Below are 16,486 nucleotides of genomic sequence, written 5' to 3'. Positions count from 1 at the left end.
TTTCACATTTAGCTCCTAAACTCTGGAATAGTCTTCCTGACAGTGTTCGGGGTTCAGACACACTCTCCCAGTTTAAGTGCAGATTAAAGACGTCTCTTTTTAGCAAAGCCTACACATAACACACATAACACACATCACATCATAACCTTGTGCTCCATAACATCTGATCACATGCACATTATCAACTTGTGCTGTTAATATCATGAACAGCAGCTACGCTAATTCCTCTCCACTGCTTCTCTTTCTCTCCCCATCCCGAGGAATCCTGAGGTTGCTCCAGCTCCAGTCACATCCCACCTCATGAAGATTATGGACCTTTTAAAAAGTAGATGCTCACAAACATCCTAAACCATCTAGAGATGTACCAGTGCCTATTGGATTCCACTTCGTGTGGATTTTGGACACTGGACCTCTTTGAGTGTTTAAAGGCTCTGGCATAAAGAAGCTGGTGTTGGATCTGTAATGATCTCAAATGTTGAGCCATTTTATTAATTGCTCAGTAGCTCCTAGTTTTATAACCACACTGACTGTATAAGACTGTAGAAAGATCATCACTCATAATCACACACTCCAGTGCTCATGTTAGTTCTCACTCTCCAGTGTTCTGTAGTGTTTAAAGACTATAATCACACTCTTGATGTCACCCAAATGAGGATGGGTTCCCCTTTTGAGTCTGGTTCCTCTCAGTGTTTCTTCCTCATAACAATTTTTCTTTTAAGCAGAGAGGAACGATCTTATTTTCTTTAACCTGGTTTATTACAGCGTTTTAATGGGATTGTATTTAACACTTTGATATACTCAGCATTTAAATAAAAAAATGGACAGAATATATTAATTTTATCCCCTTTAATGTTTAGGGAAGCTAGCAGTTTTAGCATACACAGCACCATGCTGTCTGGTTCAGTACTTCAGAAAGAGGAAATTTAGTTGGAAGGTTAGAACTGATCGAGTTTGGTGGATGAAAATGATCTGCCACTTCTGCTTCATTTCTGCTTCTAAGTTTTTTACATCTGCTTTTAATTCACTGTTGTTTCCTAGATTTTTTCAACCTTAAATTAAAATCCAATCTCACTCATAAACCAATTTGTTGGCCCTGAGAAAGAACAATTACGTATTGATCACATATCTTATCCTATGTTCATACTCATGAGAGACAGAAGAGTATGTGATAATTGGTCCAAAGGTACCAGGACCTAAAAATACTGTCCAGAGTGATAAAGACAGCAGAGTAGGACATCAGGACTTACAGGACCCCTGTATCAGTGACATCTACACCAAGCAGACCAGAGCCAGGAGAATTATGAAAGATTCACCAGATCCTGAGGGTCAACTGCACTATTTTGCATCATTATTTTTTTGCAAACTCTTAGTTTATAGATCTCAAATATATATATATATTACTATTTCTATCTACAAACTGATAATGCAGTAAAAAACAGTGCCAGAGGTCTTTTAACTCCAACATAATTTTGTTACAATTGATGATGTAGAATATTATGATAGTTGGATTTAAAGGATTCTTTATGGTCAAGCAAGACAAACAAGAATACACGACTCTGATCAGCAGACATTCAGTGCTCTTTCTGTGCTCTTCTCTCTCTCTCTCTCTCTCTCTCTCTCTCTCTCTCTCACTCTCTCTCTCTCTCTCTCTTTCTCTCTCTCTCTCTCTCTTTCTCTCTCTCTCTCTCTCTCTCTCTCTCTCTCTCTCTCTTTCTCTCTCTCTCTCTCTCTCTCTCTCTATTTCTCTCTCTCTCTCTCTCTCTCTCTCTCTCTCTCTCTCTCGTTTCTCTCTCTCTCTCTCTCTCTCTCTCTCTCTCTCTCTCTCTCTCTCTCTCTCTCTCTCTTCTCTCTCTCTCTCTCTCTCTCTCTCTCTCTCTTTCTCTCTCTCTCTCTCTATTTCTCTCTCTCTCTCTCTCTCTCTCTCTCTCTGAGGCATAAAAAAAATCGTTGATTCATGACAGCTATTCATATGTACATCAATCAGGCATAAATTTATGACCACTGACAGGTGAAGTGAACACTGATGATCTCTTCATCATGGCACCTGTTAGTGGATTGGTAAGCATTGGAGCGAGTAGATTAAGGGCCAAACCACGATGGCTAGACGACTGGGTCAGAGCATTTTTTTACATCACGTAGATGGCCGGGTTTGTGTGCATCGCTTTCCTGGGGAACACATGGCAACAGGGAAGAACTATGGGAAGAAGGTGAGCCAGCAGTGGCAGTTTGATGCTTTGGGCAATGCTTTGCTGGGAAACCTTGAGTCCGGCCATACATGTGGATGTTACTTCGACATGTACCTCCTTAAGTACTGTTGCAGACCATCTGCACCCTTTCATGCAAACGTTATTCCTTGATGGCTGTTGCCTCTTTCAGCAGGATAATGTGCTCTGCCACAAAGCTAAAATGTCCTGTAACAATTCAGAATTTAGATCACTGTTATTTCTAAACTGTTTTGACAATATAATTTTATTACAAATTGATTAATGATATGATACAAAGATTTCTTATGATTTGCTGTTGAGTGTAAGCATGCACAGAAATAAAGGAACTGAACTAAATTTAGTATAAATATTTGAAGCTCTCACACTTGGAAATGTGAAAGTTCTAAACCTCATATATTTGGAGCCTAATTTAAAAATGTGCATTACTTTGAGCAATAACATGCTGTTAACAAGCTGAGATTCCATCACCACTGCTTATCTACAACCTGATTACCACCAGGTATAATATATTAACTACCCTCTGAGCAGCCTTATGATGCAGGTGGCTGCTAAGGTTTTTAAATGTTTGCTACCAACTTTTTAGCAACTATGACATTGAGCTATGAAACCAGCTAAAAACAACACAGCAACTAATTAAATACTGTGATTCCTCAAATGAATCCTCTAGTCTCATGTGGTCCAGTGTTTCTTCAGTTCTCCACTCACAAATTTATTTCCTGTCTGTAATTATTTCCCATTTACTGTCTAATGTGCACAAATGGAGAAGATGTTCAGAACCGTGGTTTCATCTTATCCTGTTAGAGACACATATTCATCCAATGTGTATCTGAAAAAGAGACATTGTGAAAAGAAAATAAAGCTGGTAACAAAGTAATAGACATTTATGGAGCTTTTCGCGAACCTGATGAAAAACTTTTAAAATGTCAACCACCTAATACATAGATGCACATTTAAAATTATTGTACTGTGAATAAAGGGAAATGTTCTTCTGGTTTGAGAAGATTCATATCATTAAAAAAGCAATGGACAAAGTGCACCACTGGGGCTTTAACTTCACTTCTCAGAGTCTGAAAGCAAACACAAGCTGATCTCATGCAGTAAAACATCTCAGTTAGAACTGATCATCTTCTCACAACAGATGATGTAATGAACGAAGTGGTTTCCTATTGGCTGAGCTCATAATCATACTCAGGATTTTCTGTGCTTGTTGTGTAACTGTGTTTTTGTTCTGTAGACACTTTCACTTCACGCAGGACAGAGATGGAAAACTAGAATTAATCTACATCTTCATCCTTTTCATCCATTCCTTCTTCATCCTTTTCGGTTTAACAAAAACAGTTTCCTGTAATGCACAGAGAAATATCCCACCCTAAAAAGTGTGTCCTGGATTGTTTAAAGGCTCTGGCATGGAGAAGCTGATGCTGGATCTGTGATGATCACAAATGCTGAACTCATAAAACTAGAAGCTACTGACCATATAGACTGTATAAGACTGTAGAAAGAACATCACTTATAATCTTATACTCCAGTGCTCATGTTAGTTCTCACTCTCCAGTGTTCTGTATTGTTGAAAGATTTATGATCAAACTCTTGATGTCACCCAAATGAGGATGGGTTCCCTTTTGAGTCTGGTTCCTCTCAAGGTTTCTTCCTCATAACATCTAAGGGAGTTTTTCCTTGCCACAGTCACCACGGCTGCTCATCAGGGACAAATACACACCATAAACACACACCATTCACCTTCACTGTTGATTTGTGTAAAGCTGCTTTGAGACAATGTCTGTTGTGAAAAGCGCAATAGAAATAAACTTGACTTGATTTGACTTGTTTATATGGTATTGATTATTTTGAATATACAGGACTTTTTTAAGAAAATAAAGAAATGTAAATGTTATTTACCTGTAAAGAATATCAGAGAATCTCTGTGCTGTTTTTATGTTTTTTATTTTATTTTATTTTAGTGAACACTTTCCTAAACCACAGAAACAAACAATCTAGTGTTTACTTCCTGTTGGTGTAATTTTCTATTGTTGTGTTTTAGACTATGGAGGGCAAAAATGACATAAAACTAACAGCAAGAAACAAACAAACAAAAGAATATGTGAAAAAGTAATAAACAAGTAAAAACAAATCCAGAAATAATGACATGAATTAATGCATTTTTACAAATAATAATAATAATAATAATAATAATAATAAGAAGAAGAAGAAGAAGAATAACAATAACGATTATACGTATTATTGTTATTGTTATTATTATTATTTATTAGAACATTTATACTTAAGTAAATCAAGGCGAGTTTGTCTTTAATTCAGATGTGTGACTGTCATGAACACCTGTAATGTTCTTATCCAATCATCTTGCTTCTGTGAAAGATCTTCACATCTGCCCAGTTCTCGTCCATTCAACACCTAAACTATGAGGAACAGATGTTCGCTCAGTATCTGATGTACAGTACTGTGTCAAGGTTTTAGGCAGGTGTGAAAAAATGCCATAAAGTAAAAAAAAAAGTGTTTATAATAAATTTTTTCAACTATTAAAATGGAGTAAATGAACAGAAGAAAAATCCAAATCCAAGTGTTTGTGGGACACATGAACAAAGTTTTTGAAGGAACCCAGCAGGTAAGTAGTTTTAACATCTTGGAGAAATAGCCAAGGATCTTCTGTGGATGTAGGCCACCTTAAATCCTTAATGTGATCCCAGACAGACTCAGTGATCAGATCAGGACTCTAACCATTAATCCTGACCACATCTCCAACTTCATTTGCAGAAATTCAGCCCCAAACTTGTAGGAAACCTCCACCACCATGCTTAACTGTTACCTGCAGACACTCTAATCTATCGCTTTTAAGTGAACTTGCCTCCTGCAGCAACTAAATATTTTAGGTTTTGACTCATCAGTCCAGAGCACCTGCTCCCATTTTTCTGCCCCCAGTTCCTCTGGTTTTGTGTATAGTTTGGTCTTGTTTTCATTTTGGATGTTTGGCTTTTTGGCCATATTTCTTCCATTAAGACCAATTTTGACCAGACTTCTCCAGACAGCAGATGGGTGCAAATCTTGGCCTGTGAGAGACCTTGGTGATACAGTAGAATTACCATGTGCCTTGTTGTTGTGCTCAGTCTTGCCATGGTGTAGGGGAACATGAAAGACATGAAACTGTCTTCAACACCTTCACCTAAAACGTGGTTCACACTGTGCAATTTTGCTCACAATTTGGACTCTTTCCTGCAGTGTGACTTTTACTGAGTGCTGTCAAACCAAGAACCAATAGAAGCTCCGAACCTGAAAATGTGGAAACAAGTTCACAGGTGGACAGTAGAGAAAGAAGAGAAACATATTGAGTTTTGGAGAAAAAAAGGAGTGTTTGCATGATGATTTTATTATCAAGGCATTTCATGAACAAAATTAACACTACAGATTGTTTTTGTTTGTGTTAGCTTCTGAGTCTGAACGTGTCACGGATTGAAGACGTAAACCTTCAGAAAAGTCTTTTTTTGTGTGTGCATACAGTCATACAGTCTGACATTAAGACATCTGAGATCCTACAGTGTGACCTGGAGAATCATGTTCATACAGTCTGACAAACAACAATCGCAAAGGACTATAAAAGATCATGTAGATTATGAGCCTGGCATCAGTAGCAGATTTTGACTGTCCTTCACCTAGTTTGAAGCTCCTCCACAGCTGTTTCTGTTTCACTTAATGATTGTGTTTCAACCTACATATGAAATGAATCATTAGCACCTGCTTGGTATAACTGATTAATCATACACCTGACTCTGATCTACAAAAAAACTCATTACATTCAAACATAATTTGAGAAATCATAAATACAAAATAATTCTTTATTTATTTTCCCAACTGAATCTTTCTTCTAAAAATTAAATAGATTTATATAGATCCTAAATAAACACATTAAAACATAACTTTTATTTTGATATTCTTTTTTTAATATTTTTTCTATAATAATAATAATAATAATAATTATTATTATTATTATTATTATTTTTTTAGTTATCCATATCAAGCACAAAGTGTTGTAATATATGAATCTATGTGAGGTATCAGAAGATCTGAGTGTGAAGATTGAGGAAGTGTGAAGCTCAGTAGAAGCTCTGCTCAGACACTGCTGACTGTGAGGGAGAGGAATAATGTGATTGGAGGATTTACTTTATAATCACACACTGACTTTACACTCCACTCTACTGTGTGTGTCTCAGTGTGTGTGTGTGTCTCAGTGTGTGTGTGTATCAGAGACTACACTGGATTGATCTGAGCTGTTGGGTTCCTGCTGAAACTCTTCAGGATGAAATTATTTCTGATCTTGTTCACACTGATGTGTGTGAAGGACACTGAAGCTCAGAGTGAGTCTGATATTCTTCACTTATTACAGTTTATTTTATCTGTAATTATTTCAGTAGTAATTAAGAGAATGTTATAAAGTGAGAACTGCATTAATACACGACTGGATTTAAATCAAACACACAAAAAAGTCATTTGATTATTAGATTTATGTTTAATTTAACTGTGAATAACCTGCTGATGAAGTGTGAACGTGTGTGTGTGTGTGTGTGTGTGTGTGTGTGTGTGTGTGTTCAGGTAAGCACCACTATTTGGATCTGGTCGCATGCTCAGACACGGATAAGGAGTATCTGAGAGGGGCCGATGGAGAAGAGCGGTTTTACGCAGATTTTGAGAAGAAGAAGGGAGTAGACATTAACCCTCCGTTCGCTGATCCGTTCAGTAACCCCGGAGGATACGAGTTCGCCGAGGCTAATATGCCCATCTGCAAAAACAACTTAGACGTGTGTATACAAGACTTTAAAGATCAGCCGGTGCCAAAGGGTGAGTGACTCTTTATAAAAGAAGCAGAAATGTACATTTAAGACTAAAATGATTTTGATGTATGATGATGAAGATTGTTGAAGGTTTTACACTACAGTACTCTAAATAAATCACACACACACACACACACACACACACACACACACACACACACACACACACACACACAAACACAAATGTCCCAAATATGCATTATAGTGCTAAAGGGAAATGTTTATAAGTGATTAGTTATGAAATATAAAGGGATAATCAGAGGCAGTGGGATAACACACATAAAGTTTATTATTATTTAAATATCCATGATAATTGGCCTCATCTGTAATGTCTGAATACTGAAATAAAGCATTTCAGTTTAATTTTAATAAATCTGCTGTGCTCATTATGTTTGTTTAATATTTAACATTAACAGCTTAGACTCCAGAGTTATTGGTTATTAGAAGTCAGGTGAAATATTAAATGCACTACATTCTCAGAGTGATGATGATGACAGTGTGGTTTATGTTTCTCTCCAGATCCCCCACAGAGCTCCATCTATCCTAAGCAAAAGATGCAGTTGGGCTCACAGAATCTTCTCGTCTGTCACTTCACACGATTTTTCCCTCCACATGTGACTGTGCGATGGACCAAAAACAACGTGGATGTGACGGATGAATCTACACTCAATCAGTACTACCCTAATGAAGACAACACCTTCAACCAGTTCTCCCACCTGCTCTTCACTCCACAGGAGGGAGATGTTTACACCTGCACTGTGGAGCACGAGGCCCTGGAGATACCTGACACCATGACGTGGGGTGAGACACAGTGTTTATTTACTGCTTCAGCCTTTACTTACTTACCGCAGAAATAACCCTGTGTGTGTGTGTGTGTGTGTGTGTTTATTTACTGCTTCAGCCTTTACTTACTTACTGCAGAAATAACTCTGTGTGTGTGTGTGTGTGTGTGTGTGTGTGTTTATTTACTGCTTCAGCCTTTACTTACTTACTGCAGAAATAACCCTGTGTGTGTGTGTGTGTGTGTGTGTTTATTTACTGCTTCAGCCTTTACTTACTTACTGCAGAAATAACTCTGTGTGTGTGTGTGTGTGTGTGTGTGTGTGTTTATTTACTGCTTCAGCCTTTACTTACTTACTGCAGAAATAACCCTGTGTGTGTGTGTGTGTGTGTGTGTTTATTTACTGCTTCAGCCTTTACTTACTTACCGCAGAAATAACTCTGTGTGTGTGTGTGTGTGTGTGTGTGTGTGTGTGTGTGTGTGTGTGTGTGTGTGTGTGTGTGTGTGTGTGTGTAGAGGTGGATGTTGAGCTTCCCAGTGTAGGTCCGGCTGTGTTTTGTGGAGTGGGTCTGGCTGTGGGGCTGCTGGGAGTCGCTACTGGAACTTTCTTCCTGGTTAAAGGAAACCAGTGTAACTGATACTACAGGTAATAAATATAAATACACACTACATTATAATACTGTATATGATACTGTTCATCTCTCACACACTGCTCTTTCTGTGTTTTCAGCCACAAGTCAAGTTCAGAGACGTTTCAGATGCCTTCCATAAAGTCTCCTTACTTTTTAAAGAAATCTGTACATCCACTCAAGTTAAATTACCTGTTTAAAACAATTAAAACATTTTTTTTTTGTTGTTCCATTGTTCACTGTTGTTACATTTCTTAACTGTATAAATCTGTACATCTTTCATTTCCAGATTATATAATTCCTAATTAATGCTAGAAGAGTGAATTCAAATGAAAATAAATTGAGTGCCTGCAAAAAAAAATTAAAAATAAACTAAATTTACACATCTACACAGATGCTTCTTTCAGTAACTCATCTCACCAGTAGAGTCTAAACTCTGAATTAGTTAATTTAGAACATAAGTAGAAACATCACCACACACACACACACACACACACACACACACACACACACACACACACACACACACACACACACATACACATGTTATGGGTTTTTCAGAAGTAAAACCAATGTGAAAATAATTTAAGGTGCATTTCACCTTCTTATACACTTTAATTGCACATGTGGAGAAAGTATAAAAATGTTTCTTCTTCTTCTTCTTCTTCTTCTTCCGGCTTCTCCCATTTGGGGTCGCTACAGTGGATCATCTGTCTCCACAACCCCCTGTACGGTGGCCGAGAAGTGCAAAACACATTAACAAATCCAAAAACAAATTAACAAATCCAAAAACAAATTAACAAATTCAAAAACAAATTAACAAATCCAAAAACAAATTAACAAATTCAAAAACAAATTAACAAATTCAAAAACAAATTAACAAATCCAAAAACAAATTAACAAATCCAAAAACAAATTAACAAATTCAAAAAACACAACGACAAGTCAGACAAACCGGAAAAGGTAGGTATAGTTTGTGAATGGAAACTTACCGATGATTGGACGAGACACCTGTCAGTCAAAATATACAGGAAGTATTAAATCTTATAACTTTGTTTCTTGTACATGTGTAAAATTGTCCGTTTACTTTAAACTTTTTTTTTATATTATTTGGATTAGTGCACCTTTAAATAAAAAAAATAACAGAAATAAACATTGGCAAGCAAGGAGACACTGGAATTAATCCAAAGATACTTTGAGGAATGAAATTCATATGCAGTGATTTTGGAGATGCTGCAGTATATCATGACAAAAAGATCTAAGAAATTTTACGATTTGCCACATGTTTAACGATGGATGACCTTCCTAACGCAACCCTCCCCATTTATCCGAGCTTGGGACCGGCACTGTTTGTGCAACTCTAATGGCTGGGTTCGGTTCCCTGATCGGGAATCGAACCCGGGCCGCGGGAGCACCAAATCCTAACCACTAGACCACCGAGGAACCCAAACCCAACAATAACAGAGACGACTTTCTTGTTAATAATATACTTCTGATGGGAAAATTTTATATACAAAATCGAAATACTTGAAACCAAAGTTTTTTTTTTTTTTTTTTGCATTTTATAACGAGTTTATTTCTTTCACAACAGACCTAAAAGTGATTAGAAAGAAAAATGCAATGAATCTTTTGTCCTTTATAGAAAAAATGATTTACAGAATAAACCATAGCCCTGTTTATTTTAACCCTTTTTTTTTTACTTTAATTTGATGATTATTATTATAAATTGTATTTATGTATGTGTATATATTTGTATTTTTATGCACCTGTTCTGTGTATTGTAATGTAAATTGTACATGTTATTGCCAAGTTGCTTGTATAAGTTGTGAATGGAAACTTACAGATCATTGGACGAGACACCTGTCACTCACCTGTATATCTTGACTGACAGGTGTCTTGTCCAATGATCTGTAAGTTTCCATTCACAAACTATACCTACCTTTTCCGGTTTGTCTGACTTGTCGTTGTGTGTTTTTGGATTTGTTAATTTGTTTTCGGATTTGTTAGTGTGTTTTTGGATTTGTTGTTTTGTTTTTGGATTTTTTGTTTTGTTTTTGGATTTGTTAATTTGTTTTCGGATTTGTTAATGTGTTTTGCACTTTTCGGCCACTGTACCCCTGTCCTCTACATATTTGCCTCCTTCAAACCAATAAGCAGAAAAATGTTTGATCACAAAAATGTATAATATTATTATTAATAACAGTCTGCATTACCAATGTGAATCTCAGCCAAACGGACCAAACTCAATCCTACAAACAATTCATATATGTGTCAAAATAAACCTTGTTCCTCCAAAACTCTCACTCAGTAAACATACACTGTTCCTCATAACACACTGAATTATAACAATAACCACAGGGAGCATTATGTACATGATGAGCTTTTAAATGAATTTGAATGATTGTTTACATTATTTGGAATTTTATAAGAGAAAAACACCTTTTCACTTTATTGATTGTAGTAAAGCATATAGAAAAATAATGAAATCAGAAATGCTGCATTTTTTGTGCTTATTGTACTGTATTTAAGAAAAATGAATTAAAGGTGAAACCTTTTTTTTTATTATTCAGGGCTGAAATGTTTTCTGTATATTACTGTGTGATAAATAACAAATCTGGAATCTTGAAACATAATCTAAACACAAATTTGATAATAAAATTAAATCTAACTGATCTCAGTGTGTGTGTGTGTGTGTGTGTGTGTGTGTGTGTGTGTGTGTGTGTGTGTGTGTTCAAGCTGCTGCATCAGAGCTGAAACCTCGTGTAACTATATACAGTAAACACGAGGACCAGACGTGTAGTTAGATTTATTTATAAAGCTTATATTTATTCACTAAAAACATAATTCATTTATTTACATAAACATCAGTAAACTTTTTCTTAACTTTCTAATTTTTTCCAAAAAAAGAAAAAGCGTGGGGACACTGATGTCACAGGTGAAAGATCACTGAGAGCAGGCACATATCACATATGTGTCAAAATAAAAGTCATGGTGTTTTTAGGTAATATTTGAACAGAATATATATACGGCACTCAGAATATACACCGCCACTCTCAGTGCCGGTCCCAAGCCCGGATAAATGTGGAGGGTTGCGTTAGGAAGGGCATCCAGCGTAAAAACATGTGCCAAATCATACATTTTAACAGAATATTAATGTTTTTATAAGTTTATTACATATACAGATAATTAACCAGAAATATATAAAAATATAAAATGTATTTGCACATTTGTTTCAATAAAACATTATTTATTATTATTATTATTATTATTATTATTATTATTATTATTATTATTATTATTATTATTATGATTATTAATAGCAGTAATAGTAATGATTTCTCACTCATAATAAGCACAATAATTTGAGTGAATAGAGTGTATTTATTTATTTATTAACAGGTCAAATAAAAAGTTTTAATGATCAGGTATAATAAACTCTGTGTGCAACAGGTGAATAATATTGGGTTTGAGTTCTGCCTGGTAACACGTGACTGTTGTGAGAGAGAGAGAGAGAGAGAGAGAGAGAGAGAGAGAGAGAGAGAGAGAGAGAGAGAGAGTGTGTGTGTGTGTGTGTGTGTGTGTGTGTGTGTGTGTGTGTGTGTGTGTGTGTGTATAGTAGATCTGACTCTCTCTTTCTCTCTGTAGTCAGTTGGAGATCAGACAGTGAGAGGAACAGAAGATGTTGAAGATGAAGATGTTTCTCCTCCTGCTGCTGCTGCTGCCTGCAGTCCTGAATACAGCATGTGAGTGTTTCTGATACTGACTTTATTATTATTATTATTATTATTATTATTATTATTATTATTATTATTATTATTTATTGTTATTGTTATTATTATTATTATTATTTATTTATATTATTATTATTATTATTATTATTATTATTATTATTATTTATTGTTATTGTTATTGTTATTATTATTATTATTATTATTATTATTATTATTATTATTATTATTATTATTAAAATCGATACAAAATATTTATAAATGTATTAGGGAAAAATTAAAACGCAAATAAAATAAAAGTTTAGCTGCACACTGTGTTCATTTCATTAGTCCAGTCATTTATTACAGAACTGGACATTTATTTATTAATTTATTTGTTTGTTTGTTTGTTTGTGTTTAAAGTTTAGAGATGATTTAGTTGTTAAACTGTTAATAAGAATGATGTAATAAAAGTCCTCAGTGTATCAGCAGTGACACTCTGTGGTGATTTTCTCTCTCAGATGGACATTCGCTGTCAATGTCAGCACAGTGTATCTGGAGTAAAGAAGAAATGAGTGATATGGAGTTAATACGGTCCTACATCTTCAATAAGATTAAGTTTTTGGAGTTTAACAGCACTCTGGGGAAGTATACAGGATACACTGAGTTAGGAGTCAGAAACGCACAGGAATGGAACAAAGACACTGCAAGACTGCAGGCACTAAAAGCTCAAGTGGAGAGCGTCTGTAAACCCAATGTTCAGATTTACTACAACAACATCTTCAGTAAAACAGGTGATTATTCACACTCCTCATCCTCACATTCACACTGTTTATTATTCACATACACATCAATATACACGATTATTATTATTATTATTACTATTATTATTAATAAACTCAGACTGATGATTTTATTAGATTTACACAGAAAATGAAAAATAAAATCTAAAACAGAAGAAAATGTAAAATGTGTATTAAATGCAGTAAATGTCGTTAACATATACAATTTATTTATTTTTTCTAAGAACTAAACACAAATATATTGATTTAATATATTTTTACATTCTGTTTAACACTTTTATAACTTTTATATTAATTTGAACTTCACCGTAATCGTGTTAATTTTTCTCTTCAGTAATCTCACTACTACTACTACTAATAATAATAATATGAGGGCGTTTCAAAATAAAAGTCCGTAACAAACTCCAAACCTTATAAAAGTCTCCGAATATACAAAAAAAAGTAGATCAGAATAAACACATAAATCATATGAACACTTATGAACGAGTTGAAGGATTGTGTGTGTTACAGTTTGAATGACTCTAAGCTGTAAGTGTATGTTGATGTGTTATTTTGCAGTTGAGCCTCAGGTTGACGTGTCGTTGGTGAAAAAATCAGAAGGTTCTCACGTGACCAATCTGATGTGCAGCGCTTACAGCTTTTACCCTCCACACATTAAAGTCACCTGGCTGAGGAACGGTAAGGAGGTTAAGGGAGGTGTGACGTCTACTGCGGAGATGCCTGATGGAGACTGGTACTATCAGATCCACTCTCACCTGGAGTACAAACCTGAATCTGGAGAGGAGATCTCCTGTGTGGTGGAACACGCCAGCTTCAAAAAACCCATGATCTATAAGTGGGGTGAGTCTGATCTTCATAATCAGATCATCACAGTCTGATGTAAATATCTGAATGATAATGTATATTGCTGCTGTTCTGATGGTGAATCTGATGTTATAATTGGATCTAAACCCCTGTATGACTCAGACCCGTCCATGCCTGAATCTGATAAGAGTAAGATCGCTATCGGAGCTTCAGGGTTGGTGTTGGGGATCATAATCTCAGCAGCTGGATTCATCTACTACAAGAAGAAACACTCAGGTCAGTGACGTATATAAAGAGAAATAACATCAGAACTGAACATACACACGTGTAGAATCATTTAAGTTTCTGTCTGATCTTCATCATCTGCTTTATTTCTGATCACAGGACGGATCCTGGTGCCCACATAAACACAGGTAGACGGAATTCGACAATTTCATCTCATTTCCCATATTAGATAAAGTTTATTTACCCATAATGCTCTGTTTTGTTTACACTAAAACGTGAATTCTCCTGTTTCAGGTCTTTACACTGAGAAACACTGGAGTGTTTACTGAAGAGGCTTTAACTGATAAACATCTGCTTTATTCTGAACATTTTATACTTACTGAAATGAAACATCTGCATCTGGATTTACTTTAACTTCATGTAGGATTTTCATTCAAACTGATGTTAATAATGTGATTATATATTTTATAAAAACTCTTCAGTAGAAAGTGATTTAAATTGAGCCCAATTTCTACATTCAGCTTTAAAACCAATTAAGAACAATTAACAATTCATTTCGAAGATTTTTTTCCACAAATCAGGGCCTAAAAAAGCCTGAATGCTGTTTAGGAACGAATGCTTGTCAATATTAATTAAATAGCGCCCCCTACAGTCTGCTGTTCCCTCAACACTGTCTCAGACATAATCATGTTTATTATTATTTCATTCTAAAACTTATCTGTAAATTCCTGCTTTTGTATCACGAGAGGCTTAAAAAGTAATTTTAATAGATAGATCTTTTATTCTGTTTGAAAACTGACTCTTAATAAAAGTATGGTTGAGAGTTTTGAAACAAAATCACTGCAAAAGAGATTTTTTTTAATCAGTTATCTATCTATCTATCTATCTATCTATCTATCTATCTATCTATCTATCTATCTATCTATCTATCTATCTATCTATCTATCTATCTATCTATCTATCTATCCATCCATCCATCCATCCATCCATCCATCCATCCATCCTGATCATCTGATGAGAGTTTTAATTAATCCTAGCATATCAGTCTTAATGTGTAAAATGATATCCAGATTGAAGTCAGAAACTTCATTAATTAAAAATGTCATGAATAATCAATAAAAAAATTAGATTATTGGAAAAGATTTTGGCAGAAATTTTCCCAGAATGATGGGATTTGACCTCACAACCTTCAGAAACTTTTTAGATAAAATGCTGCACTTTTACTGCAGAGGCTTTGAGAAAAGAAAAGAAAAGAAAAGAAAAGAAAAGAAAAGAAAGAAAAGAAAAGAAAAGAAAAGAAAAGAAAAGAAAAGAAAAGAAAAGAAAAGAAATGTGAGAGTGAAAAACAATAATAAGGAAAAAGAATGATTAGAAAAGATGGACAAAAATATGTCATGCTAAACAACATGGAAAAATCTGAAGTTCATACACTATATTAACAAAAGTATTGGGACACCTGGTCATAACTCTGGTGGTTTGGTATGTGATTTTTGAGCATCACATTCCACATATAGGCCCAACTTGCTCTAATTATTTCCTCCACTCTTCTGGGAAGATGTTCCACTAGATTTTGGAGTGTGCTTATGGATATTTGTGTTAATCAGACACAAGGGTGTTATGAAAGGCAGGTTCTGATGTAGGTGAGGAGACCTGGGGTGCAATCAGCGTTCACATTCATCCCAAAGGGGTTCAGTAGAGATGAGATCAGAGCTCAAGATCTTCCTCACCAAAGCATGTAAACCAGATCTCACTTTGTGCACAGGGGCCTTGCCATGCTGGAACAGGTTTGAGTTTCCAAGTTCAAGCTAATTCATCATTTTATTATATCGCATCTAAAGACGTCCTGTTCTATTGAGTGCCTTCATCTTTGTAAAAGAACGAGATATAGCAGGAAAGATCAGGTGTCCCAATACTTTTGGAAATATAATGTATTTAGAGGTGATGGATAAATATACAGAATACAGGATATACAGGTGCTTATTGTATTGAAGCATCTTTAATAGTAAATATTTTTTCATCTTGAGCAGTGCTCATGTTTTTTTCCAGGACTTTCAGTCATGTCTTTCCCTAGTGACTGATGATGTCATAATAATTCTCTGCTGTAATTGGCTTATGTGTAGAAGTGGTTTCAGTCATTTAGAAACTTCTCCATATTGATTGTCTCAAAATAATACTTTTAAATACTGCAATCATTTGAAATGTGATTATGTGATAAATATTCGTTAGTAAACTTATTCAACATGAGATGATGGTTACTGTAAAATTCAGTGTTTATTTGCAACATTTTATTTACTTACTCTTTTTTCTCTAGCAGCAAACTTTTCAAGAAAATAGTAAGAGCTTTTTTTGGTAAATATTATGACTGATGCTCCAGCAGTGAGCTCTCTGCAGTAATGGAGTGTAAAATGTGTACAGTTTCGCAGGTCTGATAACCGGTTCTAATGAAGAAACACAGATTTATATATTGGCTA

The 16,486-nt window shown here is 35.2% G+C and overlaps 2 protein-coding genes and 1 long non-coding RNA gene across 5 annotated transcripts; 2 read left to right on the top strand and 1 right to left on the bottom strand.

The window, feature by feature from the left end:
• Positions 1-6,340: 6,340 nt before the first annotated feature.
• Positions 6,341-8,862, top strand: LOC310733217 (H-2 class II histocompatibility antigen, A-U alpha chain-like). Of its 2 annotated transcripts, none has more exons than XM_083554266.1 (5): positions 6,341-6,592; positions 6,828-7,073; positions 7,586-7,867; positions 8,364-8,493; positions 8,578-8,862. In XM_083554266.1, exons 1-4 carry the CDS (start codon positions 6,535-6,537, stop codon positions 8,483-8,485), a joined length of 708 nt encoding a protein of 235 aa, XP_083410392.1. In that variant the 5' UTR covers positions 6,341-6,534; the 3' UTR covers positions 8,486-8,493; positions 8,578-8,862. The 2 variants fall into 2 exon arrangements, 1 of the variants encoding a protein (XP_083410392.1); XR_014535659.1 differs by having other exon boundaries at positions 6,422-6,592; positions 7,586-7,949; positions 8,134-8,493.
• On the bottom strand, positions 7,721-8,098 carry LOC310733225. Its single transcript, XR_014535664.1, has 2 exons — positions 7,969-8,098; positions 7,721-7,898 (listed from the first exon to the last, which is right to left on the bottom strand). It is a non-coding gene; the product is annotated as an uncharacterized lncRNA (long non-coding RNA).
• A 3,129-nt stretch (positions 8,863-11,991) lies between the features above and the next one.
• Positions 11,992-14,835, top strand: LOC310733216 (H-2 class II histocompatibility antigen, E-S beta chain-like). 2 transcript variants are annotated; one of them, XR_014535658.1, is made up of 7 exons: positions 11,992-12,219; positions 12,705-12,977; positions 13,545-13,826; positions 13,953-14,066; positions 14,175-14,203; positions 14,310-14,535; positions 14,625-14,835. XR_014535658.1 is itself a non-coding variant. In XM_083554265.1 (6 exons), the coding sequence occupies exons 1-5, from the start codon at positions 12,156-12,158 to the stop codon at positions 14,195-14,197; spliced, it is 756 nt and encodes a 251-aa protein (XP_083410391.1). In that variant the 5' UTR covers positions 12,078-12,155; the 3' UTR covers positions 14,198-14,203; positions 14,310-14,835. The 2 variants fall into 2 exon arrangements, 1 of the variants encoding a protein (XP_083410391.1); XM_083554265.1 differs by having other exon boundaries at positions 12,078-12,219; positions 14,310-14,835.
• The last annotated feature ends 1,651 nt before the right edge of the window (positions 14,836-16,486 follow it).

The sequence above is a fragment of the Silurus aristotelis genome (assembly GCF_946808225.1).
Source record: "Silurus aristotelis genome assembly, chromosome: 11".
Lineage (NCBI taxonomy): Eukaryota > Metazoa > Chordata > Actinopteri > Siluriformes > Siluridae > Silurus > Silurus aristotelis.
The sequence above is the reverse complement of the archived record's forward strand: the minus strand, read 5'-3'. Positions and strand labels throughout refer to the sequence as shown.

Excerpts from the sequence above, each read along its gene's own strand:
- LOC310733217 (XM_083554266.1), top strand. The coding sequence starts at position 6,535 with ATGAAATTATTTCTGATCTTGTTCACACTGATGTGTGTGAAGGACACT. Across the intron at positions 7,074-7,585 it reads AGATCAGCCGGTGCCAAAGG|ATCCCCCACAGAGCTCCATC; the intron begins GTGAGTGACTCT and ends GTTTCTCTCCAG. Across the intron at positions 7,868-8,363 it reads ACCTGACACCATGACGTGGG|AGGTGGATGTTGAGCTTCCC; the intron begins GTGAGACACAGT and ends GTGTGTGTGTAG.
- LOC310733216 (XM_083554265.1), top strand. The coding sequence starts at position 12,156 with ATGTTGAAGATGAAGATGTTTCTCCTCCTGCTGCTGCTGCTGCCTGCA. Across the intron at positions 12,978-13,544 it reads CAACATCTTCAGTAAAACAG|TTGAGCCTCAGGTTGACGTG; the intron begins GTGATTATTCAC and ends GTTATTTTGCAG. Across the intron at positions 14,067-14,174 it reads CTACAAGAAGAAACACTCAG|GACGGATCCTGGTGCCCACA; the intron begins GTCAGTGACGTA and ends TTCTGATCACAG.